Source organism: Lepisma saccharinum, chromosome 4 (genome assembly GCF_977018435.1).
Source record: "Lepisma saccharinum chromosome 4, izLepSacc3.1, whole genome shotgun sequence".
Taxonomy (NCBI): Eukaryota; Metazoa; Arthropoda; class Insecta; order Zygentoma; family Lepismatidae; genus Lepisma; species Lepisma saccharinum.
In genome coordinates this window covers 12,594,956-12,620,155 of record NC_139232.1, presented here as the reverse complement: position 1 = coordinate 12,620,155, position 25,200 = coordinate 12,594,956, and the positions used below count along the sequence as shown (strand labels likewise).

Here is a 25,200-nt window from a genome sequence, read left to right as displayed (position 1 = left end):
TGAATGGTGTGGTTATAAATGTCAATAAAAAAATTATTTTTCAACTTTCGTGGTTGCAGCAAACACTGTTAGAGAGGCAAAAACTGTCCCAGTTTTTGATATGTGAGTTAAAATTACAATCTTTTTGATATGCTTATTCCAAATATGGCCTCCATCATGTAAGGATTTTCCACAAAAAAAATCATATTTTTCCTTGGCCCCCTTGTTCCCCGGATATTACGCTGTACGATTTCTTTCTATGGAGGTTTATTAAAGGCAGGGTTTATGCACAACCAATACCAACTTCCATCCAGCAACTTTGCTTCTAATATAATCATTGAACAAAAAAGAAAAAAACAGTTTTGGGGATAAAGTGAGTACTAGTTTTTCCATATTTATAATCATTATAATAATTTTTCTTGTTTTTTTTCATTACAGGTGTGTGCAAAGCCCAAGGAGATCCTCATTACACCTCATTCAATAAAGTTCCATTTACATTTAATGGCAATTGTACTTACGTAGTTGCAAGAGATATTTCAAACATTGATGATCATGACTTTCAAGTGAGTGTTTTGCAATATTTTTCATTTAGACATTTTAAGTTTTATTGCTTTTGAATGTCTTGTTTTTAAAAGAAAACTGATTTGTCACACCACTATCATTTTGGGCATTAAATATTTTTTAATCTTGTGCCCTGATTGTTTGGAACAATTTCCACTCAGTTAAAAAGAACTATGCAAGATCAGTTGAAGTCAGGGCTGCTTGCTAGCTGAGTGGTAGAGTAATGACACAGAATGCCACTTTTCACTGAGTTCCTATAATACTACATATTCTGTGTGTACAAAGATATAATGAATTTCTATTTTGTGTTGGAAAATTTGTGGGGAAGGGGTGAATTCAGAATTCTCAATAACTGTTTGTACTCTTTCTTGATTTCATAACTTATGGTTGTGCGAATTACTCACTTTTCAGATTAATACATACTCTCAAAAATATTTTAAAATACAAAACTTATTGTACTTACGTTTAGGTGAGTATCTATTTTTTCCGAACGATGTTTCGGGAACTCCCTCAGGTTCTTTTTTTAGGCTATTTGACATGGCTATGGAGTATTGTAGATAGCCTTAAAAAAAACTGAGGAAGGGAACAGTAGTTTCCCGAAAGGTTGTTCAGAAAAAAATAGATACTCACCTAAACGTAAGTACAAGAAGTTTTGTATTTTTAAATATTTTTAAGAATATGTATTAATCTCTTTCTTGATACAGGGCTTTTCATAAGTCCCTTGGATTTGGGAAGCTAGTATCTCAGGGATCAACTCAGCCACAGGGGTGAGAACATGCCAGTGACAAGATTAAATATCAAAGTATTTAAGCTAAGGAACAAGATGGCGTCGAGTGCAGGCCGTGCGAAATTTGTAGCTCCGCTCTTTATCTGTTTTGCGCTTGTGATAGTACGAATCTGCGTAGTGAAAAAGTGTTTTCCGCCTTGTGAAATTGCATTTGACGATGAGAACATATGTGCAGATCAGTTCTATGACAGTTATTTGAAAACTCTGAGTGCTTTCCCAACGCTTTGTGCTGTTCGAGGGGCGAGCGCGTGCAAGGACGCTTTGAGGAAAACCTCGCCCGGAACCTCCGCCAGGAAGTGCATGCTCCAGCACCTCTTTCTCCTGCTATTGCTCCATGGAGACGTCGAACTTCAACCTGGACCAGGGACGTCTACAGGGATGACAACATCAAGTGATAGTGCATTTCACCTTTACTATCAAAACGTGCAGTGCCTAAAAAATAAGTTTTTGGACTGTGAACTAATGACGGCCGAGTTCTCCGAATACGACTGTGTGTGCTTTAGTGAGTCATGGCTCAATTCTGATATCTCGTGTGCTGAAATTCCGCTATATGAGCAGTTCAATGTTTATCGCAAAGATCGTGAAATGCGTGGGGGTGGTGGTGTTATGGTGTGTGTGAACAAGAAGTGGCCCAGCAAGATACGACTGGATTTACAACGAGACTGCGAATTACTCTGGGTAGAAGTAAGTACAATCCACCATAGAAAAATGCTTGTAGGTTGTTTCTATCGGCCTCATAGGCAGAGTCCCAAAGAACTCTTAGAGTGTTGCTATGAATCTACTCTGGCAGCTCTATCCAGCCACGAAGTTATTTTGTGTGGGGATTTTAATATGCATATAAAGTGGAATAATCCTGTAAATGGCATACCAACCACTGGAGACGAAGACTGGTTCTTAGACAATTTTATTCATGGATTAGGACTTCTTCAGCACAATATGCACAACACCAGGAAGGACAAAAACCTTGATTACATTCTCTCCTCCTTTGAAAACTGTGAGGTCACACCCTCGTTGAATCTCGTTCAGTCAGACCACGAGTCGCTTTGTGCTATTTTCGAAATTCCAGTGAAAGCGCGAAGCTCCCCTTCTGCACCCCCCAGGCATAAGACTCCCTTGTTGAAGAAAACGCCATGGGACGCCGTCCGTCGAGCCATTGACCTTTTCAATTGGAACCTGCTCTCCGAAGGGACCGTGACCGAGGCTGTTGAACTGTTTACGGACGTGATTCATGCCCTAATTCAGGACTATGTGCCACATAAAACAATGAAAAGTAAAAGGTTCCCCCCTTGGTTTGATAAAGAGTTGCAGCATCTGTTACATAACAAAAAGAGAGCATGGCAACTGTGGAAACGTTTCCCCAATCCCCACACACACAACACTTTCAAAGCACTTCGAACGCATAGTAAAGACCTTATGAAACAGAAATACACCGAATATGTCAACACAGTCACAAACGAACTCCTTACTAATTCAAAGAGATTCTGGACATTAATAAATTCACGGAGACAAGCCAAGCGCATCCCTTTAGAAGTAACACACAATGAAATTTCAGCTGTTGGTAATGATAGAGCTGAACTATTCAATCTAACATTTCAAAATAATTTTGTTTCAAATGATGTTTTAGATCATCCGCCTATCAAATCTATCTGCTCTCACTCTCTTTCTACCGTCTTTACAGAACCAGGTGAAGTCTTGCACTTCCTTACATCCTTTTCTTCTCACCGAACATCTGGACCAGACAATATTCCTACTATTTTCCTTCAAAAAACAGCTCATTCACTAGCTACTCCTCTTGCAATGTTATACAATAGGTGCTTCTCTGAAGGCTGCTTTCCCACTCAATGGAAGAAAGCAAATATCATTCCTATTTTTAAATCTGGCAATGCTAACGATACTACATGTTATAGGCCCATTTCTCTCCTTTCCACACTTGCTATTGTCTGTGAAAAAATTCTGAAAAAAAGACTTCTGAAATTCACTTCCCCTTACATTAACCCAGCACAACACGGCTTTCTTCCAAATTCTTCATGCCTTACCAATCTGTCTTCTATGCAATCCTGTGCCATAAACGCAATTACTAATCGTAATCAGTTAGATGTTGTGTACTTTGATCTGTCCAAAGCTTTTGATTCAGTGAATCACCATTACTTACTTCATAAATTATCTAACAGATTTAACATAACTGGAAACACGATAAAATTAGTGAAAGACTATCTAAGAAACAGACAACAACGTGTTATACTTCCTGGAACTAATTCTAACTGGCTTCCTGTTATATCTGGTGTGCTGCAAGGAAGCGTTCTTGGTCCTCTGTTATTTGTATTATATCTGGATGATCTCACAGACCTCTTTAATTCCCCCATCTCAAGCACAATTCTAATGTTCGCTGATGATTGCAAGATTATGAGAGAAATAAAACAGCCATCAGACATGCAAATTCTCCAAAATGACATTAACAGATTCTCTGAATGGTGTAAGCGATGGAAACTGTCCACAAATCCTTCTAAATGCTCTTATATGACAATTTCATTGAAACAAAACATTCTTGAAGGTAATTATACACTCACCGACCTCCCTCTAGAAAAAGAAGCACAACACCGAGATCTAGGTATTCTCATAGATTCAAAACTAAATTTCGATAATCACATATCAACCATCACAAAAAAGGCAATGCGGATGCTAGGCCTACTTTATAGATTCACCGAAATCAATAACCCGAAAGCACTTTCCATTTACTTCAAGACTTTTGTGTCCCCCATTCTAGAATATTGTTCACCAATCTGGAACATGGCTGCCCATTCTCATACCTCCAAGATCGAGCGTGTTCTCAGCTTTTTCCTCTCCATCGTTCGATATAGAGTGCCTGCCCTGAGACATCTGCCTAGGAGAGATCTGCTTGTAAATCTGCATATTAATACTCCAGAAACTCGTAGATACGTTGCAGATATGAAATTGTTATATAAGATCATTAATGGAAACTTGAGATGCAGCATCCCACTCCACAAACTCTCCCTCAGAGTACCTAGACATAAAACACGGAGCAAGGAAACTTTCCACACTACAACTCCCAGGCTCTCACTCGTACAACGATCACTATTCCATAGGCTACCTAAGCAGTTCAATATAATCTCAAACCAAATAGATATATTCGCTTCATATCCATCTTTTATCAGCAACATTGAAAAAATTGTACATAAGTAGTGCTTTTGTGAAACTGATCTTTTACCTTGGTACTTTTTTGGCTTGTTTTATTTTTGTTTATTTTATGTTATGCTTTATTTTGTGTTTTAATCTTAGTCTATTGTTTTACTGTTGTTCTTTCTGGTTTAAAATGGCTTCTGCTGTACTGGGAAAATTCAATAAATAAATAAATAAATAAATCTTACAAATATTAGATATCCCCCTCCCCTGGTGACTCGGCAGACATTAATCCTGTAGTAAGTCTTGAAACTTTCCTGGCAATGAATGATGAAAAGATTCTCTCGGGCTATTGACCAGGTGAGCTGGAAAAGATTCCAAGCTTTCGAGAGCTAACGTCACTCTCATCTTCAGGGTACCCTTCACCTGGAAAATGAAGGGTCCTTTATGAATGAAAAGATGAGAGTGGTGTTAGCGCAAAAGCTTGGAATCCTTTCCATAACTCACCTGGTCAACCTTTTCAGTAATCCTGTAATTAGCTCCTCTCATACACATTTCACCATATCAACATCGTGGTAGCAACTGCATCCATGATTCTTGTCAAAGCTCTGGTAAATATCTTGGTAAAGGAGACATGTAAACACAATATTTAACATAACCCCACAGAAAACCACATTTCAATTGTAATTGCAGGACACAAAAAACTGTCTGTTCACCTGACAATGCCATGTTAGTACACTACTGCCACCTAACTAACTAACTAACTAACTAACTCCCTAGCCTTCTTAAACCCGAAGGTTCATGGCTGCAGCAACACAGGCCTTCCATCTTTCCCTATCTTGAGCAAGTTCTATATACTCTTTTCCATCCCTACCTATTTACCTTAGGTCCATCTCAACGTTGTCCCTCCATCTTCGTCTTGGCCTTCCTAAAGGTCTCTTACCATCAGGTTTCCCAACAAGAATCCTGTAAACTCCTCTTTCCTCTCCCATTTGTGCCACGTGCCCTGCCCACCTAAGTCTTCTTGATTTAATTATTCTAATAATATCTGGACATGAATACAAATAATGTAGTTCTAAATTATGTAACCTTCTCCACTCACCTGTCTCCTCATCCCTTTTAGGTCCAAATATTTTCCTAAGGATCTACTGCCACCTGGTGGAGAAATTGGTAACTAGGCCAAAGCAAACTTGCTGTGACCACAGCCTGTGGTCGACCAAAATTTTCCTAGCACAGAATGCTGTTTCCTTAAAGGCAGGATTTTTATATAGATTCTTTAAGATTGTCTTGATACTTGTCCTAACCTTCAAGTAACCCCTTCTGCTTCAGTATTCATTTTTGCGTAAGTCCGTTTCTTGTTGTCTTGCCCTTCAGATATGCATTTGAGGTTGTCCTCTTGCCAGCTCTCAGTGTGATTACTATCTCCTCTACATGTGAGAAACTGGTGAACACATGTAAACTGCATTGTGCATGTGAAACCCCTGAATCAATTTGGACTTCGTGTGAAACCTTGAATACACATGAAAACTCATACGAGTCACATTTTCTTTGCTAGCCACGTCCTGCTCCATAAACTCTGGCATCCACCAAGGAGCCATGGTTTTATCATTTCCTTTAATCTTTCTTAAGAAAAGCATTGGACATTGTGATTTTGTGGAAATATGCACATATTAATAAGAGTTCCTTTTATGCTCAAGACTGATGATTACTAATGTCAATTTCTGGCCATAACATTTGGATAAAGCTAGGTTTATGTACAAGGACTGACCTACATGGAATCAAACCCTATATTTTATTTTAAGAAAATGTGTTCTTAATTTTCTTTTGCTTCGTTATTGTAATAATTGTAATAAACATTACAGAAGTCCTATAATCATAGCAGGTTAATTTTTATAAAAATGAATGATAGAAGAATACTTTATACATGTATTATATTTTAATTATTGAACTATAAATGTTCAGAAAATGACTTCAACAACAGTTTTAAAAATAGCAACAATAAATCAATACATAAATCAATATGTATATTTCTAGTAAAGGTGTTGCAAAAATCTGAATGATTAATTTGTAATATATGACATGTTTAAGTGAGAAAGTGAACAAAGAATGATTACTTTTGCATGTAATATAATGAGAGGATTTTTTAATTCTATAATAATATTATTGCATTTATTTAAACAGGTGCTTGTAACAAACAATGAATGTAGAGATGAGCCTGGTACTACTTGTGCAGAAGCAGTAACTGTCCTCTATGATGATCACGTTGTTCACATAACACGGGCCCTTGAACCCAAGAAGGTATATAAAGAAAAATAATGCCAATTTTATTATATATAAATGCAAATGTATAAATATTTTAAGTTAAAAGTAAACGCATTCATAAAATTTGTATGTCATATTTTCTAATTGGAATTAAGTTGATGAATAAAAGTTGAACATTCAAATTACTTTTTCATTTGTGTAAATTTGCACATCAATTTTTCCATTGGGTTTCCTTTTAACCAACAATTCATTGAATTTTATGTAGAAGGTAGTAAGATGTTGGCAATGTGCAAGAAGTTAAGATAGTTGCTGGAATTTTTCCACTTGTGTTTACTTTGACCAGTGTTAATATGTATTACTGATTGAGTCAAGTAGGTTATTTTACATCACTTTTCTGCAACTTATGTCTAATTGTGATGAATTTGTATATTTGTATATTTTATTTCTATATCTTATCAGTTGGATGTATTCATCGATGACCAGATAATCACAAATTTCCCATATCAATCAGAGTGGTTGTCAGTAAGAGATCTGAAGAGACAGGTTACACTCTTAATACCAAAGATACAATTGGAAGTGACTTACACAATTTCAAATTTTGGATTTGCTGTTCGATTGCCATCCAAAATTTACTATAATAGAACAGAGGGCCTTTGTGGTAAGTTAAAATTTATTTGAACTAGGTACTTTTAATAAAGATATTGTCATTTAACATTAAGTTTTAATACATGACTGCAATAATATTTTTAAAATTAATATTATATAAAATATTCTGAAATTTTTTGTTTGTAGTTACTGAAAAGTGTCACGTGTGTGTTTGTTCGTACCATGTTTACAAGCAAATATATTCATTTACTGTTTTTGCATTTTTAATATAATTTGTCTATGTTTTATTCTGTTGCTATTTTGGTTAGTTTACATTATACTATAAACTACTATAAAGTATTTTACTAAAAAGTGATATAATGCCTAGGTTAATCTAAATGGTGAGTATGAATGATGAATGATGAAATAAAATGATAGCACAAACACACATCAGTGCCTTACTAAGTACCAGTGGTTTATTCTGAAAATTTTTCCTGTTTTACCATAACAATACTTATTTATTGTATATATTTATTATATGTTAATTGAATACGATAGAAATAAAACACCAATGCAGGCATGCAAGTAAAACAAAAACAGAAGACTGACAACTTCAAATTTTCCAGCAATTTCTAGATATATGTGAAAACAGTTGGATTACTGGCATAAAACAAGATAACATTGGAGATAGAACTTAGAATTTAGAACATTTGACATCATAACATGCTATGCTATCATGTCACAAAGGCTGGCTAATAATTTGCTGTAATGGAATTAATTGCAATATAATCAAAATACTCCAGAAGAAACTGATAATTGATTTTCAAGACTCTTTTTGGCATAATGCAGAAGTTTCTTGCATTAAGAAAAGCATAGAGAACAACAGATCATCGACCAATATTCTTGTTCTTATTAATTCTATGCTGTGTGCACCTACTTAATAAAGTATAGCGTAGCAATGGTATTAATACTGTATTGTAATTTTGTAATTGTAATTAACAAGATGGTTATCATTTTAATATCAAATAAGGTTCTTGTCATTGTGAATATTTATTAAAGTGAATTAATGACTATTTTATTCATTCATTTTTAATAGCTATTTTATGTTATAATTAGGGCCATGGATGTCCGCAGGATTTTTTCCAGGGAGGGGCAAGCAAGGTATTTTTTTCCAGGGGGAGGGGGTAAGGAGGAATTTTTTTCCCATAATAGTGATGTTCCCTAAAAAAACAACATTTCAGTCTGCATCATGTTTCTGCAACGAATTTATAATAATTAACATAAATTACTGTGACTTTCCTTAATCTTACGTATATGAATATATCCTTTATCATGATAATTTGCTATTTACAATGTGTCATTTATTTCTTCCATACATTCTTATACGCTTCATTTGTTTATATTGTAATTATTATAATTTCTTCCGATTTCCACAATCAAATCTCTTTCTCATTCTTTGGCATGCTGCCATCTGTTGTCGCTCCCGTTTACTATTCCATCTCGCCTTTGTGATTGTGTCTGCTGATTGGGCACGTGACAAGACCAAGCCCGATACCAGTCTTGGTCTTGTCAAGAATTTGAGACCAAGACAAGAACGAGACTGCCTCTCTGCAGACAAGACGAGAACAAGACCACCACCCTCAAGACATGCTTGAGGTGAGACCGAGACCGAGATGGCCACCTAGTACACGAGAGGAGACTGAGAACAAGATCACCCTTTTGAACTTGAGATGAGACCGAGACCAAGGAAAGTCTCGTCTCGTCTCATCTCGATACCATCCCTAATCGAAACGTACATGACATTATTGGAAATCACTTTACTTCATACTGTAGGTGCCTTTGAATCACGTAAAAGATACAACGTGTTCTACTAGTATTACATAATACGTAATTTGCGTAATTCCTATCCTTACCGTCAGGGGGCAGCGTGACTTGCATCAAGGCTAGGAGGCACACTGAGCCGTAGTTCAGTAAATATGTCTGTTCGAGACGGAATACATACAACATGTCTGTCAGTGAAGTGCATGTACTTCGTGGTTCAAATGGAACATGTGTATACTAACGAGGAATATGCGGACATGCATTTCTTCTACGGGAAAGCAGATGGCAATGCAGTGGAGGCTGCACACCTGTACTAGGAAGCTTTTCCTCACCGACGGTACCCTGATCGTTTTGTGTTCATAAGGTTACACCAACGCCTCCGAGAACAGGGGCATTTGAATATGGAGAAAGAAGTGGTAAGCCAACACGTATCGCAGTGGAAGAAAAGGAAAGCATTTTACAGCATGTTGAAGAAGCACCAGGAATGTCAACCAGGAGGATTGCGGCACAGGACCGAGGTGTTTCTCACAGCAGTGTTTTGCATTTTACACCACCAGTTGCTCTACCCGTACCATCTTCAATACGTACAAGGTCTCCAAGCAACGGATTGCGAGGCCAGGGTTAGGTTTTGTGAGTGGATGCTGCAAAAACTTGCATTACACCAACGCTTTTTAGGTGACATTTTGTTCACAGACGAAGCCGGATTCACTCATGACAGAATTGTGAATTTTCATAATACTCACTTGTGGTGTGACGAAAATTCCCATGAAATGTTTGAGTCACGACATCAGCAACGTTTCACCTTGAATGTGGGGATGGGTGTAGTAGGTGATTTCATATTGTGACCTCACATCCTGCCACCCAAACTCAATGATTGTGGGTACCTTCAGTTCCTACATAATCATCTTCCATGCCTCCTGGAAGATGTTCCCCTTCACCAGCGGTTGTGTATGTGGTTCATGCACGATGGGGCACCAGCACATTTTGTTTTACCTGTGTGGCGGCACCTTACGCGACGCTATGGTCGGCACTGGATAGGTCATGCGGGACCTGTATTGTGCCCACCACGGTCACCTGTTTTAAAACCATTGGATTTTTGTATTTGGGGTCAAATGAAGAGCATGGTGTACAGCTCTCCTGTCGATAATGTTGCCGAGTTAGAGGAACGTGTGATTGATGCATGTGTACAAATACGAAATACACTGAGGATATTGGAAAGAGTGTGGAATTCACTACACCGGCGGTTGCGCTATTGTGTGGAAATGAACAGAAGTCATTTTGAGCACTTGCTGAAACTTCTTGTACAGTGTTCTACCTGTGAAGTAAAGTGTATCATACGTGTTGAGGGTATTTTTTTTAATACCTTCCTTGAAACTATTTCCCATGTGAGGTCACATTCAACCACAATGTTTTCCCATGACATTCGTAAGCCAATGAGCACTTTCCTTGCATTTACTGTCGGTGTTGCTATACCCATTGCCCCTCCGGCAACGCAACCATGCTAAAATTATCCCGGTTTCGTCTATCAAGTTTCCGTAATTGTGAATGGTATCTGGATATCATGTAATTGACGTCCACCTGCTTCCTCAGATACCCCCTTTCATGTATTCTTTCCATTTCCTATGTGGAGTTCCTTCCGCATTAAGTCCCACAGATCTCCCATGGTGTGTTTCTGGTAGAGTGCATAAGATTCCTTTATGATTTCTTTGGAACTGCCTTTCTAACTGCCATAGTACTTGTCCTACAGAGGTGTGAACTGTACATCCCACACTTTTGGTGGTGTCTAGCTCCGACACTGAGCATCTCTCAGAAAAGTGGAAGAGGAACTTTTGTCTGTGTTTGACGCTATGTATCTCTGGTTTCATTTATGACCATCACTTATGATACACCCTGTATAAAAACTACCTACAGCTGACTTGTATAATGCACATACCGAACATTTAATACTGCCATGTTCCTAAACTGGCCTTGCAGATTGATCTTAATGTCGCATTGAAATTGTGACATAATTAAATACTTACTTAATGACAACATGCATACAAATACAAGAATTTCTATTGTAAAATTATTTGGAAAGTTCGATTTTATTTAGTTATGGAATTGTTTTTGCACTTCATAAGCTATTCATTTTTTTTTTTTACAGGGAATTGTAACCAAGAAGTTACAGAAGAGCACAAAACTAGTGACAATGAATACACCACTAATACAGATGATTTTGCACTAACATGGCTGGTTGAAAATCCCCCACCAAGTAAGTAGGAACAAGCCTACTATTAGTTATTTTTAAATATATATTTTTAGTTAAGCACACGTCAAGTCAGGAATCAAACATATCAGAAAATATGCTGAAACAAAAAAGAGACACAAAATATTAATTTTAGTAACATATTTGCATAAATTTACTTTAGTTGTTATTCATAATGCTCCCTGATTGAATATTTATAGAATATAATAGTAGGGGTACTAGCTAACTTCAAAATCTACAGTATAATATAAAATTAATTGTAATCATTTCCTATATGTAAATATTTTTTCTCTCGTTCATTAGAAATTAGGAGTATTGTGTACAACTCGTTCTGCTGTTTTCTACCTGATTACATGTAAAGAAATTTCATTAGCACTGAAATTGATAAATTGTGCAGTTCATCAATTTATACATAGCACCTAAAGACCAAATATTTGGGGGATCGTTGATAGACTATGACAGCCATTGGCCACTTGCTTGCTAAGCAAGAGGAACATAAAGGGTAAGGGGTGACACCCCTGATAAATGAAGCACTAAACACGATTTCTTATAAAAACACTTCTATCGACTGGACAGGTAGGGTGAGGAAAGACATAAGGAATGTAGTTCTGCTGCAATCTCTTCTCCGCTGGTCCTCGTTGCGATGTAGCCCTACTCTGTAATAAAACGGACGAGGGAGCAACTCCGGGCTCCAAACTCTGTACTTTCATAGACTGATATTCTAAACGATAAACTTTAACTTCCCGATCATTCGTTCGCTCCTTTTCCTAAACTTAATACAACTGTGGAGCTCTCTCGCGATAACTGGATTCAACGTAAACTGAAAACAATTAGAAACTGAGTTCTTTTGTAACTACTTCATGTGACGGAAAACGGAAGACAACTAAGTAAGTGATTTTCTCTCGTGATCTATTTAAATGAAATTCGAACTATCGCGTCCTTTGGCAACGGCGAATCTGGAAAAAAAAATGCTGATTTTCGTACTATGTCGGCCTAATGCAATGTCAGCGGTTGTTTTCCAACTTCACTGAAGGTCGCTGTCGTAATTAGCTTTTAAGACGCTCTTTTTCAATGCTTCAGGGGGACCCTTTTTATAACATGATTAGCTTATTTGTTTATGATGCCCGGATCCTAGGTTCAACTCATGCCTGCGGCATGATACAATAGCATGTGAATTAGCGAGAAGGATATCCATATTTTAACATAAATGAAGAATATCAATCATAACTTTAGAGAAAGAGTTTTTATACATTGCAGATTATACACTAGTACTTTAAATTCATAAATTTTTCACTCATTCTTTTCAAATTTAACAATAATTTCCAAATTTTCTGTGTTGTTAACAAAATCTAGGGAGAGAACATATTAATCAGCAGTCTATCAGTGATTCCCACTGTAGGCATATTAGTGTAAAATTTTCAATAATTTAGTGATCTGCTGTGTTCATAAATAGCCTTTAATTTAGTGTAAATTTTGTTGTTGTTTTTTTATGAATATGAAGGTAGAATCTTATGTAACCTCTGGTCTTGTAAAGTAAATTCCTAAATATAGCATTCCTTTTCCTAAACTGAAACCTATTGCATTTGACTAGTTGCATACATTAATTAAGAATGTTGATGAACCATTCTGGTTCTTCTTGGAGTGTCCATCGTTTAATAATGGATTGGTAGAAAGAATATCAGTTATCATTGTAACTGTGCATAAAATGCTTTACCACTTTTTCAAAATTTTAAAATAAGACAGTATTAAACACATAGGTTATTCCTATTTGTGACGTATTTTAGTTATTAACTATAGATTTTTATCCTTTTTACTGTATTATTTTCCATCTTTTTCATTTTTATTTTTTATCATCATTGGACAAAGGTTGGTTGTATGAGCTACCCAATAGTTTAAACACCCCTGCTAAATAGACTTTTCTATTCTACTGCATTGGTTATAATTTACTGTTGGTCTACCCAATACTTGATCTTGTACAAGCATAAAATTAATGGGTCTTCAGCATATGTTTCTTATTCTTGGTGAGAGGTTTTGTTAGCTCACCAGAGCTGAAGGTTGTGTGAACATTACCATGTATCATCTCCTTTTCATTGTTGTTGTTGTAACGTTTCAGGACACACACTTCCTTCATAAGATGTCTGATGAATACTGTTCTTCCAAAACATTACATCAAAAATTGTGTTTACATGCTTGTAACAACTGTAAACTACAAGAGAAATAAATCTCCAGAGTTGTTTCACTTGGCACTCATTTTGTACCTACTTGCTAGCTGCCTATGTGCAGAAATAAGGGTAGTCCCTGCCTAAATAGTCACATGAAAGACTTTTGTCACACATGGTCAATAGCTTCACCATTACTAAATGGGGATTCTATATTAAAGAAACAACTATTTTCCTGTAGTTTACGGTTATTAGAAGCATAAGAAAACAGTTTTTCGTTGTGACGTTTCAGGCGAATGCATGCTCCCTTCATGTCTGATGAAGGAAGCGTGTGTTCTGAAACGTCACAACGAAAAACTGTTTTCTGATGCTTGTAATAACCATAAACTACAGGAAAATAATTCTACAATGCAAGCAATGCGTACATACAAGAAAAAGAAAAAACTGTTTGGTAACATAGCATTGGAAAAGAATTGTGAAGAATATAAGTAAAAGTCGCAATGTACCACATTAACAAATATCTATATACCTGTACATAAAGATTGAATTAAGGATTTGATGAAAGAGAAATGTGTTAATCATAATTTTTAATTAATATAATTTTTTAAATAAGCTTCTCTTATCACGAATCATTTTTCTATATCTCTGTGTTAATACTTTTATCTAATGTAATTATTTAATTTTATTGCAGTTGTTGGCAGTGAAGAAAGATGCATGGTGCTTTCAGTTAGCAACTGCACAGAGATTCCAGCTGATAATGATCCATGTTTGACAATACAAGACCCAAAATTGTTTGGACAGGTAAAGTATACATTAAGTTAGGATATATGTTTAAAAAATGATTTCAATTTTATAAATGTACAATATGCACTCTAGCGTGCAATACTGTCAAGGATATTTTTAATTGTTTTCAAACACACAGTTCTCAGAATATTTTTAAAATGTCACATGCTAAAGATAAAATGGATTAGATTTCCTGACATAAAGGGAATATTTGAAACAAATCTTAAATGTTGAAAAGATATAAAAAACTGACAAAAAAATATAAGTATGTAATTCCTCTGTCCCATAATTATAGTCCGGTATGCCAAAATGGTAGTACAGGAATTACAGACGAAGAGGCAGATGGAAAGCACACGCAGGAGGAGAGGCACAGAAGATCAGTTTTCAAGATTGTGAAGAGGAACAACGTAACCTTATTGCAATGAGCAACAAATACCGCCCAGCCGATTACCAATTATTATGGGACAACAAACAAAGGTGTACCAAACAATAATTATGGGACAGAGGGAGTAATTTTCAACTTGAGAAATAGGGTTTTAAAATGATTGCCGGGGTTTGATGAAATTGACCAAGTTTTTGTGTGTCTAATGTTCTTAATATATAGTTTTTTCAACACCTGCCAGTTTTTGCAAAATGGTGGGTAGTGGTAGTGAGAAGGCGTGGACTGTGGTAGATGAGGAACACAAACAGCATCCTTTATGTAACCCCAGAAGGAAAGAAAATCACAGGGTGAAAGGTCAGGAGAGCTAGGTGCAGGGTAGGAGATTCTGGTCATCTTTCTTTCTAAATTCGATGAACCACTCTCATGTGAAAATATGGCGGGACTCCATTCAACTGCATAATGGAGGTATAACTGTCCTCATTCAACTGTGCAATAAGCCATTTGGTTAACATGTCAAGAAATGTCAATAAAGTCACTGTTTGACTTTGGGGGAGTTCTGCTCATTTTCAACAATCACACACAGATTTTCTATATTGCAAATTCGAAAACTGTGTTTATATACCTTATCAGAAACATGAAATCTAGCCTCTCAGTTTACCAACAAAGTTATCACTCACATTAATCATTTCCTCAATGTTCATGCCTACCACTAGGTGCAAAACTGCTCTCTGGTGGGTGTTGATGCAACTATATATTAAGAACAAGACACACACATAAACTTTGTCAGTTTCTAAATAGAGTGCAGGGGCAACATTAGTTTTCTAATAACACAGTATCATTAATAGCTTCAGAAAATACTGACAATCATTTTGAAAAGCCCTGTATACAAGGACTCATTTGATTTGATTTCATCTGATTTATTTTCATCCATTATATCACGTTTGTGGATTACATCTGTGATATTTAATGCATGCACAAACAACAACAAAAACTACTAATTACTAAAGTAATAAACATGACAGACAATTATTTGCCATTGCTTATTTCATTACCTCACCATTAAATTGGATGTCAATAGTCTGTCAGTAAAGTTTTTAAATTAGGGTATTACCATTATGTAGTGAATTTCAAATTTTCATTTATTTGTTCAAATAATTGTTATTGCCTTTTCAGTGTCATCCAGTTGTGGATCCAGAACCTTTCCTCAAAGACTGCCACTTCGATGCTTGTCACAGTACCAACCAACAGGCTTCAGCATGTCGCATTATAGAATCTTATGCTGAGAAATGCTTGGAAGTTGGATTGTGCATAAATTGGAGATCAGACAATCTCTGTCCATATACTTGTCCATCAGGTGGGAATACTCTAATATTTAGTTATGTATAAGTTTAAAAATTCTCCCCTTTCTTCATGGCTCTGGCTATATTGGTGCAAAAGTTAAGCCTCGCCACAGGCTCATACCCAAAGGGGGTACAAGGAGTTATGGCCCCCCTTGAACTATGATATATTTTAATGTCTATCTATGAAAATAACATTGACGATTTTTCATACTTAACAAGAAATTCGATTTTGTCCTTGCTTTTTGGTTCCTTTAAGTTTAATTGTTTGTGGTGGATAACATAAGTGTATGGGTTGTTTATGGTGAAAGGCAGGCTACAGAAGTCTGCAGTCTGCAATATTTGTAATTTTAGTTTTATAACCATTGATGCAAGACTATCAGATGTCCTGATTTATTTGGGACAGTCCATTCTTTTTAACCCCTGTCCTGCAGTCATGATGTGAAAATGCCCACCTTTTTTTTTTTTGTTAACTCATTCAGACATGATCTTCATTACAAGAATCATTGATAATATGTATCACTTAAGTTATAAATACATAATTTTCTAACATAATATTTCTATTTTCATTATTTTATGTCTGGCTTACATCTAATTATAATATTTCTAAATGAAATATTTTCTAAAGATTATCATGGCTGTTCAATGGTACTGGTATAAGAAAGTGATGAAAGAGATTTTGAAAACATTGTTAATTTGCAGAATACAGTACTATTCAAATACTTCTGAGAATTGTATTGTAAACAATAAGCATCAAGCTGTACACCATGTGACAGCCTTTGTCTGTAATTGGCTGTGTTGTTGATTGTCGGGTCAGTGATTCTATTGGTGAGTTTAATTTTTTATATTATTATTATTATTTTGGATCATTATACTGCAACACTATAATTGCACATCTAGTTGCAATACTACCATTGGTGGTCACATCAAATACTCCAACATTTGTGATGCTCTCTTCACTCCACATTTTGAATCTAGCCCCTACCTCCCCCCTCCCCCCCTCCCTCCATTCAGGTCATCCTGCATTCCATCTTCTTATGATCTTCCACCATTCTTCTCTTTCCATGGCGTTTGAACCTGTCCTCTTCTTCTCACATTCTCCACTGACATCTTGCTATTTCCTTTGCCCCTTTGCCCACTCTTTGGGCAGTGTATGCTCTCACTGGCAGTTTTTTCTATTGCTGTTCTGTTCAAACTGTCTCTACTGTACCTGATCTATTCCATTGTGCAGCTTCACTCCCACAGGCAGACTGTGATTTCAAGAGTAAAACCAGTTTTACACAAGTTTCAGAAATTGTAAATATTTGTAACTTTTGCTCAATTGTTCCAGGAAATGGATCTCTGAGCATTGTCTAAAAGTTGTATTTTTGTAAGGGATGGGCAAGTTCTGATATACATTTTACCGATGCTGATAACTGATATTCTACTGATCCGATATAAAATTCCGAATGGTTCTTGAAGAACCTGAATGGTTCATTGACCTCCTTAATAAATGTTTGTTTCCAGCTGACTTCAGTGCAAATGAAGTTGCATATTTGGACATATACTTTTCTAGCGGTGGCTCAGTCGGTAACGCGTCTGACTACCATGCTCAAGGTCCCGGGTTCGATCCCCGGCCGGTTCAAATCCGGGAACTTTTCTAACGTTGGAAGCGGCCCCGGTGCCCACCGAGCGTCGAAAGACTTGGATACCTGGGGGAAACCCTGGGGGGTAAAGGCAGTCAGGGGCATGATGTTGATCACATCACCCCCACTAATGACCAGATCAAGAAAGTTTGGGGCGTTACCCCCACACCCCCTACACGCTTTCATGGCGTGGTGCTAAGCACAGGGGAGCACTTTACCTTTTTTTTTTTTACTTTTCTAAATAGTGGGACATGGAGATTATCCATAAAAATTATAACAAAACGGCACAATTTTGCACTAAATTATAAGATATTTTTCGATATATTGGATTGGTAAAATTATTGGTAATTTTACCGATAAACCAATACACCGATATGCCTATATAAGCCGATACTGATAGAGTACCGATTAGTCTGTCCCATCCCTAATTTTTGTAAAACTTAGAAATAGTATTTGAAAATGAGTTGCCAATTTTTATTTCTGAACTCGCATGAATCCAACATGCTAAATATTTTGAGGTGGGGAGGGGGGTTGTTCAATATTGGTTTAAGGTAGTATGGGTTGGGCTTTAATATAAATAGATAATCATAGAGATCTTTGTATTTATCTTTACACTTTTTTTTGTAGGTTTTGAATATCATGCTTGTGGAATAGATTGCCAGGAGACGTGTGATAACTATAACTCAATTGAGGTATCATTGAATGACTGTAGTCTGGATCTTGTAGAAGGATGTTTCTGCCCTATGGGACAGGTAAGTACATGGGTGTGATTCTGTGTGTGAGTGAGAGTGTGGGTGTGTTTTACATAACCTATTACTGAAGTTCATTAGAATGAAAGAAAAAAACATAATATTGACTAATTCGTTTTATTGTACTTCACTTTTCTAACACTTTTGGCTAATTGCAAAAATGTAGATGAATGTTGATAAGATAAGATGGACGAAAATGGACAATCGTATCAATCCATAGGATTATTCTTTATTCGTATCATTCTAAAGAAGGATGGGATTGAACCTGCCACTCCCAATGGATGATGTAGCTAATCATCACTCATCCTCATTAATGATGAAAGCACTTGCCATAACAACAAGTTAAATGCTTGGCAGCAAAAGGCACAACTGAAATAAAATACGTTAAACAACTAGAAATGGCAAATAGTCACACGTTGGATTTTAAAACCTTCAATCCGAATCATACATGGTAAGGATTAGGATAAATACCTGTCTACACTTAGAAGAATGATGATGAAGTTAATATCGAAGAGTAAAATGAAACTTTTCTTTCTCCAGGCTTAGTAGGTAGTTCACCTAAGTCAGGCAGACTGCTCTCCTCCTCTAAGTGCTCTTGCCTGTCTCTATCAAATTGAAAAGTCAGTCCCCTGCCAGTCTGTCCGCTCCTCTAAACCCCAGTCCGTGCAGACTTCCTATATGCTGATACATGAGTTTTTACCTTCCTATTATTGTAAACAGCTTACTACTTGTTTACCTGTTGTAAGCCTTGTAGCCTCAGTATATCAGGAAGTGGAAGTCTGCTTAACACTCGACTGCGCATAATTCAAAAACCCGAGAGGAGTGGACAGCTAGAGGAAACAAGTGAATGAACCTTGGTGAATTGAAGCTTCTAGAGAAAGTTAAAATAAAATAAAGAATAATCCTATGGATTGATACGCAATCACAAACTCACTTGGACAGAACACAACACAAGTCTCACAGAGACAGGTACCAGAGCCTCATTAGTTTGACATTTGGGTGTGTCTAGATAGAGTCACTCCTTACACCCTACTATCATAATATTAATGCAGTATGTAGGTTAGGAGTTTAAGATATAATATTTGTAAATTTATATGTAAAAGAGCTGCAGTGGTCCAACCAGTAGGGTATCTGAGTGCCACAGAGGAGACCCAGGTTTGATTTCCGGGATGGGTGATCTAAGGGGGAAATTTTTCTAACCTTTTAGCTACATAAAAATGGCTCTGGGTTTCACCAAGCTTCTAATAAATGGGTACCTGGGGACAGCCTGGAGGGGTAAAGGTGGGCAGAGTGCAGCGCTGATCACATCACCTCCGAAAAATGGCCACATCCACATACATGTGCCTTCATGGCACAGTGCAACGAGCATGGAAAACTTTACCTTTTTTTAGATACAAAGCGATCTGAATGGTAATATTTTGTGTTATTTTTATTTCACATTCTTGACATGCATTTCTTTGAGAACAATATCAAAAATATGCTTTGAATGTCATTCTATCGCGATTATATTGTAAAAGAAAATCATAACTACATTCTTTCTGAGTGCATGTGAGATTTTTGTATACATGGAATAAATATTTCTAATTTTGCATTGATCTATAGGTCCTCAAGAATGGAGAATGTGTGGATACTTTAATGTGTAAACCATGTGATGATGAAGATCATTACTTTGGAGATGTTTGGAATGCTGACAATTGTACTGTATGCAATTGCACAGGTAGGAAGTTATATTACTAATACTTTCTCTTTCATTAAACAGTATTGCATAACCTGAATTGAAACTATATTATTTAAACTAAAGTTCACAAACTAGAAACATGTAACACATATCTTGTACCTGAATTTTTTTTTAATTAATCATGTTATTTTTCTAGAACAGCTATGGTGGTCATAGATTGTTATCATTGTTTTATGCAGAACTCTGGAATAACTTTAAATAAATTTAATTAAGCATTTTTAAGCTATGTACTTAATAAAATATAAATTTTAATGTAATATGCTTCCAAGGTTTTCACTCATATGACATGTTTTTTTATATTCACTTTAAAAAGGATCTAAATCTTCTTGTTAACTATGTTATATATTCTACAGCATGTTTTGCTATTTTAGAAATTCAACATTATCAGTAGTAATTTTTGTTTGTAAATAAATGTGAGTAGAATTTAATTGTATTAATACTATACTATAATGGAAGGAAATTCATCATGGTAGATGCTCAGAACATTTGTACACATATTGCTTTTCTTGTAAAATACCATTTACTAGTTAATATCACTAGACAGCATTAAAAATTATTTTTTTGTCTACATGAAGCATAACAGCAGTGATGTGACTTCAAAACTAATTAACTAGACACACAACCTTATTTATGTATATTTTACATTACGTGTTTCTGTTTCCTTCATCTCTTAAGCATTGCATGCAAAGTAATATGCAGAAATCATATCTTTTATTTCTTAGAGTTTGGAAAGCAATGTGAGAAAATCACGTGTTCACTCGAAGGAACCTTATGTGAAATAGGTTTTAATGCAGTTCAAGTGCCGGGCACAGGGAATGATTGCTGTCCAAAATATATTTGTGGTAAGATGCACCTTGATTCTACTTATTGTTTACATGATCTAGTTCCCAGTTGTTTGCATTCCTTGTTGGTTCTCTTAAGAAATATGGCAGTCTATTATATTTTTGAATATCCAGCATTTCAGTATACAGATTATGTGCCTTCGCAATGGTGTAGTGGTAATGTGGTTGGCTTGTAATAAAGAGGACGGCCAGGTTTGATACCCAGTGGAGGCACTGGTTCAGACACATGTGAGAACACTGTTCTGCAATGTCTTATATAAGTTAAAATTAACATGTCAGATGTCTGCTCCCCCCCTCCCTCAATCATTCAGCATAGTATACATCATGTGATTTTGTTGTAATACCTGTGTAAGGCTGATTTTTAACAATTTTTGGTAATGTTCTTGTACTTGTATAAAAAAAAGGTAAACTGCTCCCCTGTGCTTAGCACTACACCATGAAGGCGTATAGGGGGTGTGGGGGTAATGCCCCACGCTTTCTTGATCTGGTCATGAGTGGGGGTGATGTGATCAGCATCAGGTACCCATGTCATTCGACTCTGGGTGGGCACCGGGTCCGCTTCCAACGTTAGAAAAGTTCCCGGATTTGAACCGGCCGGGGATCGAACCCGGGACCTTTAGCATGGTAGTCAGACATGTTACCGACTGAGTCACCACGGCCACATTGTATGTTGTGTGCAATCCATTAATGTATTTACATGTCCTATATTACCATGTACTATTATTTGTACACACGGTAGTCTTTTGGCACAAATAAACTAAACTAAACATATGTGCAAAAAATGCACCCATGCTTATCTCTATGGTAAGCACAAATTTAACTAAAGCAACTGCACAGTAAGGCTAATCGGTACTGGACCTACAGTTTAAAGTGGGATCCAAGCCACTATGTGCCTCCACCCTGTATCGAATCGGGGACACCTTAATTACAAGGTGACGATGATGATGGTGATAAGTTAATGGTCTTGCATCTTTAACAATATCTGCCTTATGCAGAGTATATTGTAAAAGTTTTGCAAAATCCCTATCCACAAAAGTTGAGATTCCGATTGAAACCAATACATTCCAATAGCTATATTAGGCATCTGATAGAAACTGATACATTCCAATTGAAACCAATTCAATCCAATTGAACCAATAGAAAATTCCAGTTGGGCCCAGCTGGAAATTCCAATTGGTTCCGACAGCCAATATGAGTTTTTAGGCACTCTATCGGAACCGATTGGTCAATCGGAACTTGGTCAATTGTCAATTGGAACCGACTGGTCAATTGTAATGAATTGGTTTCTATTGGAAAGTATTTTATTGTTTTCAGTATATTCCTTGTGAAAAATTCTTATTTATACAACTGTAAATGCAATGGAGAAATCATATAAAGCAACTAAAATAAATTTCTGGTAAAGCATGTGGAATTTGTAACATTTCTGGTTTCCTGGGCACTGACACTGCTACACTACAGCCACGTTACTGAAACCTGGAACAAAAAAAACTTGGTTAGTTTTCCAATATTTTGGCACCACTTTCACATTTCTACATTGCATATAGCGGGGATATCAATAAAGTTTGTAATCAGGGAAAGACTTCTGGGACACCCGGTATTTCCACCAACTTAAAAGTTATGTCAGTGTGCATTAAACTTTCACATAAATATATGCTAGTATGAATTTAAATATTGTGTTAATATTATCAAGTAAACATTTATCTGTATCATTGCACATATTTAGGCACAGTATATATAAAAAATATAATTTTCTTAGCAATGCTATTGAAGATAGAAATTAACCGTAAGATGCAATTATTAATCTGTATTGCTATTTTCCTTTTCCAGAACCTGAGCCAACACCTGCACCAACATGTCTCCCACCGTCAAGACCTGCATGTGGTCATAATCAAGTGTTGAAACTGATGGACATTGAAGGACGATGCCCAGAATATGTTTGTGGTAAGATGTGTTGAATAATGTGTGATGGTGAAAGAAGTGAAAAAATACATACAACAAAAGTGCTTGAATGTGAAACAAATCCCATGTATTGCAGTTAACATATTTTCTTTCTCCAACAATAAAAATAAACTACAATGCAATCATAATAAGCAAGTTAGAATGCAAAGTTGCATATTTTCAAGAATTTATATACCCATTTTTTTTGTTATGTTTAAAAAAGGGATTGGGTTTTAGCTGAAAAATGAATGCTATCTGTAACAAATTTTTATCTCAAACTTAAAACTGAAAACCAAAAATATAGCAAACAAAAAAAATATAGTGAACAAAAAATGAAGCCTTAATTTCACATTATTTGTTAGTCAGTAAGTTAGTAAGAAATCACTATGAAACTTGTAAGATGATAAAAGTACTAATCTACTAAAATTAATTTGTGGTTTATAAATGTCTTACAAATTACTTCCAGTCATAATAAAAAGTACAAATGTACTTATAAAGTAAAACTTCAAATTTTAAATTATTGTAGTAATTGTTTATTGTTTTTATCATACTGGCATGAGAAGTTGAAGAAAATAATAATTTAAATACAAGAATTGTAACATTTCAAGAACAGGTCTTATATTTGCTAGAAAATATAGAATTATCATGAACAGCATAATATTCATTGTAGTTCAAGTTATGAAATTGCAATTCCATTCCAGAGTGTGTACCAAGAAGTGATTGTCCTCCAATGGATTCTGGTTTAGAAATTGAACTTTTATCTCCTGGTATGAAATTTGTGATGAATGACAGTGGGTGTTGCCCTATCATGGATCAGCAGTGCTTCAAGGAAGAGTGCCCAGAAGAGCCATCATGCCCCAAGTTTTATGAGAGGATTATAGCATCAGAAAAGGGCTGTTGTCCTGAATATGATTGTGGTAACCATTTACAATTTGTTAATAACTGCAGATTTATAATCAAATGTATATGGTTGTAAAAAAATTGAATGGTTCAATGATTCATAGCCACTTTTGAATGGCAGTAGTGTCTATAGGATATTTTTGCAAGTAACACAGTATTCTATTTTTACATGATCATTTTATCCATGTTTGAATATAAATTAGAGTAAAAGATTTATGTATAGTGAACTCTATTCAAGCTTGGATAATTCAAATAGAAGTTTATTTCCATTGAAATTCCTAATGAAACCAACCTTGAAAATTCATATACAATTTGAATTTTCAAACCTAAAATTTGACAGTAGCTATCCAGGGACAGAAGCAGAGAAGAGAATGTTTCTATGAATAACTTGGGATTGCCAACCCCTCTTGTGTGCAGGTGTTCATCCTTGAACCCCCAGTAGCGAATGATTTGGGCAGTACCGTGCGGTGACCATTTAGATAGCCGAAGCATTGAATACATAATTTTTAAATAAACAATAGTACATTAAGGGGCAAGCTTGCCTTGATAAAAACACTGCACGTCACTGATTCGTGGCATTTTAGTCTTTCACAGGCTCTGCAAAAATGCCTCTCAACCAGTGGCGAAGCTCCTATAAGGCTTTCGAGGCTTAGCCTGCCCAAAAAATGTTGAAATTAAAATGTTCTTGTACCCTGTAACAATCAAAGTTCGTTAAAATGAATTAAACTATGTAATCCGAACGTTTGGTTCCGCCGATCCTTCCAGATATCTCGTCAGTCAGGCGAGAAAGTGGAGAGCGCGTTCGGTCCGAACTGTGAGGCTTTTGACGAAAAGTCTCACGTTAAAAGGCAGCTACAGCGTGAGCTCTGTGTAGGTGGAAGGGGAGTGTAAGGGGAGGGGACTGCCGATTCGCTGGGTGAAAGTGGCTAGCCTCAGAACCAACCTGTTGTGCTTCTAGTCTTCTTGTGCAAAGTGCGTCGTTCACATTGTTGAACGTTAATTTACTTCAAGTGCATGCGCGCGTGTGTTTATGTGTTTGTCACATAGTGTATTTATGTTAAAAAAATATAATACTGTGAAATTATGTGTTGAAAACTCTTAAGAGGATTTGCAGTGAAATAAATGTAAGTGAACAAGACTTCGTGCTAAACCTTGGAGACACTGACTCTACAAATGGAAATACGTTTTGGAGATCTTGAAAAGATAAAATTTGTTGAATTGCTAGACCAAAATAGCTTTGGTGGATATAAACTACATTTTCCTGTGATGAAATTAAATAACCTTCTGTCCACATATCCATTTTTCAACAAAGAACGATTAGAAAATGATTTAATGAATATCTATGCTGATGAAGAAAAGCATTTACCTC

At 36.1% G+C, this 25,200-nt stretch overlaps 1 protein-coding gene across 1 annotated transcript in view; it reads left to right on the top strand.

Annotated features, from left to right (window-relative positions):
- Positions 1-25,200, top strand: part of Hml (hemolectin) — a 271,917-nt gene that overhangs the window by 225,969 nt on the left and 20,748 nt on the right. Inside the window, exons 75-85 of the mRNA XM_083120321.1 lie at positions 418-542; positions 6,647-6,763; positions 7,187-7,385; positions 11,277-11,384; positions 14,229-14,338; positions 15,876-16,056; positions 18,292-18,416; positions 20,016-20,130; positions 20,874-20,993; positions 22,821-22,934; positions 23,633-23,848. Coding sequence (XP_082976447.1) covers positions 418-542; positions 6,647-6,763; positions 7,187-7,385; positions 11,277-11,384; positions 14,229-14,338; positions 15,876-16,056; positions 18,292-18,416; positions 20,016-20,130; positions 20,874-20,993; positions 22,821-22,934; positions 23,633-23,848 — 1,530 coding nt within the window. The remainder of the gene's footprint in view (positions 1-417; positions 543-6,646; positions 6,764-7,186; positions 7,386-11,276; positions 11,385-14,228; positions 14,339-15,875; positions 16,057-18,291; positions 18,417-20,015; positions 20,131-20,873; positions 20,994-22,820; positions 22,935-23,632; positions 23,849-25,200) is intronic.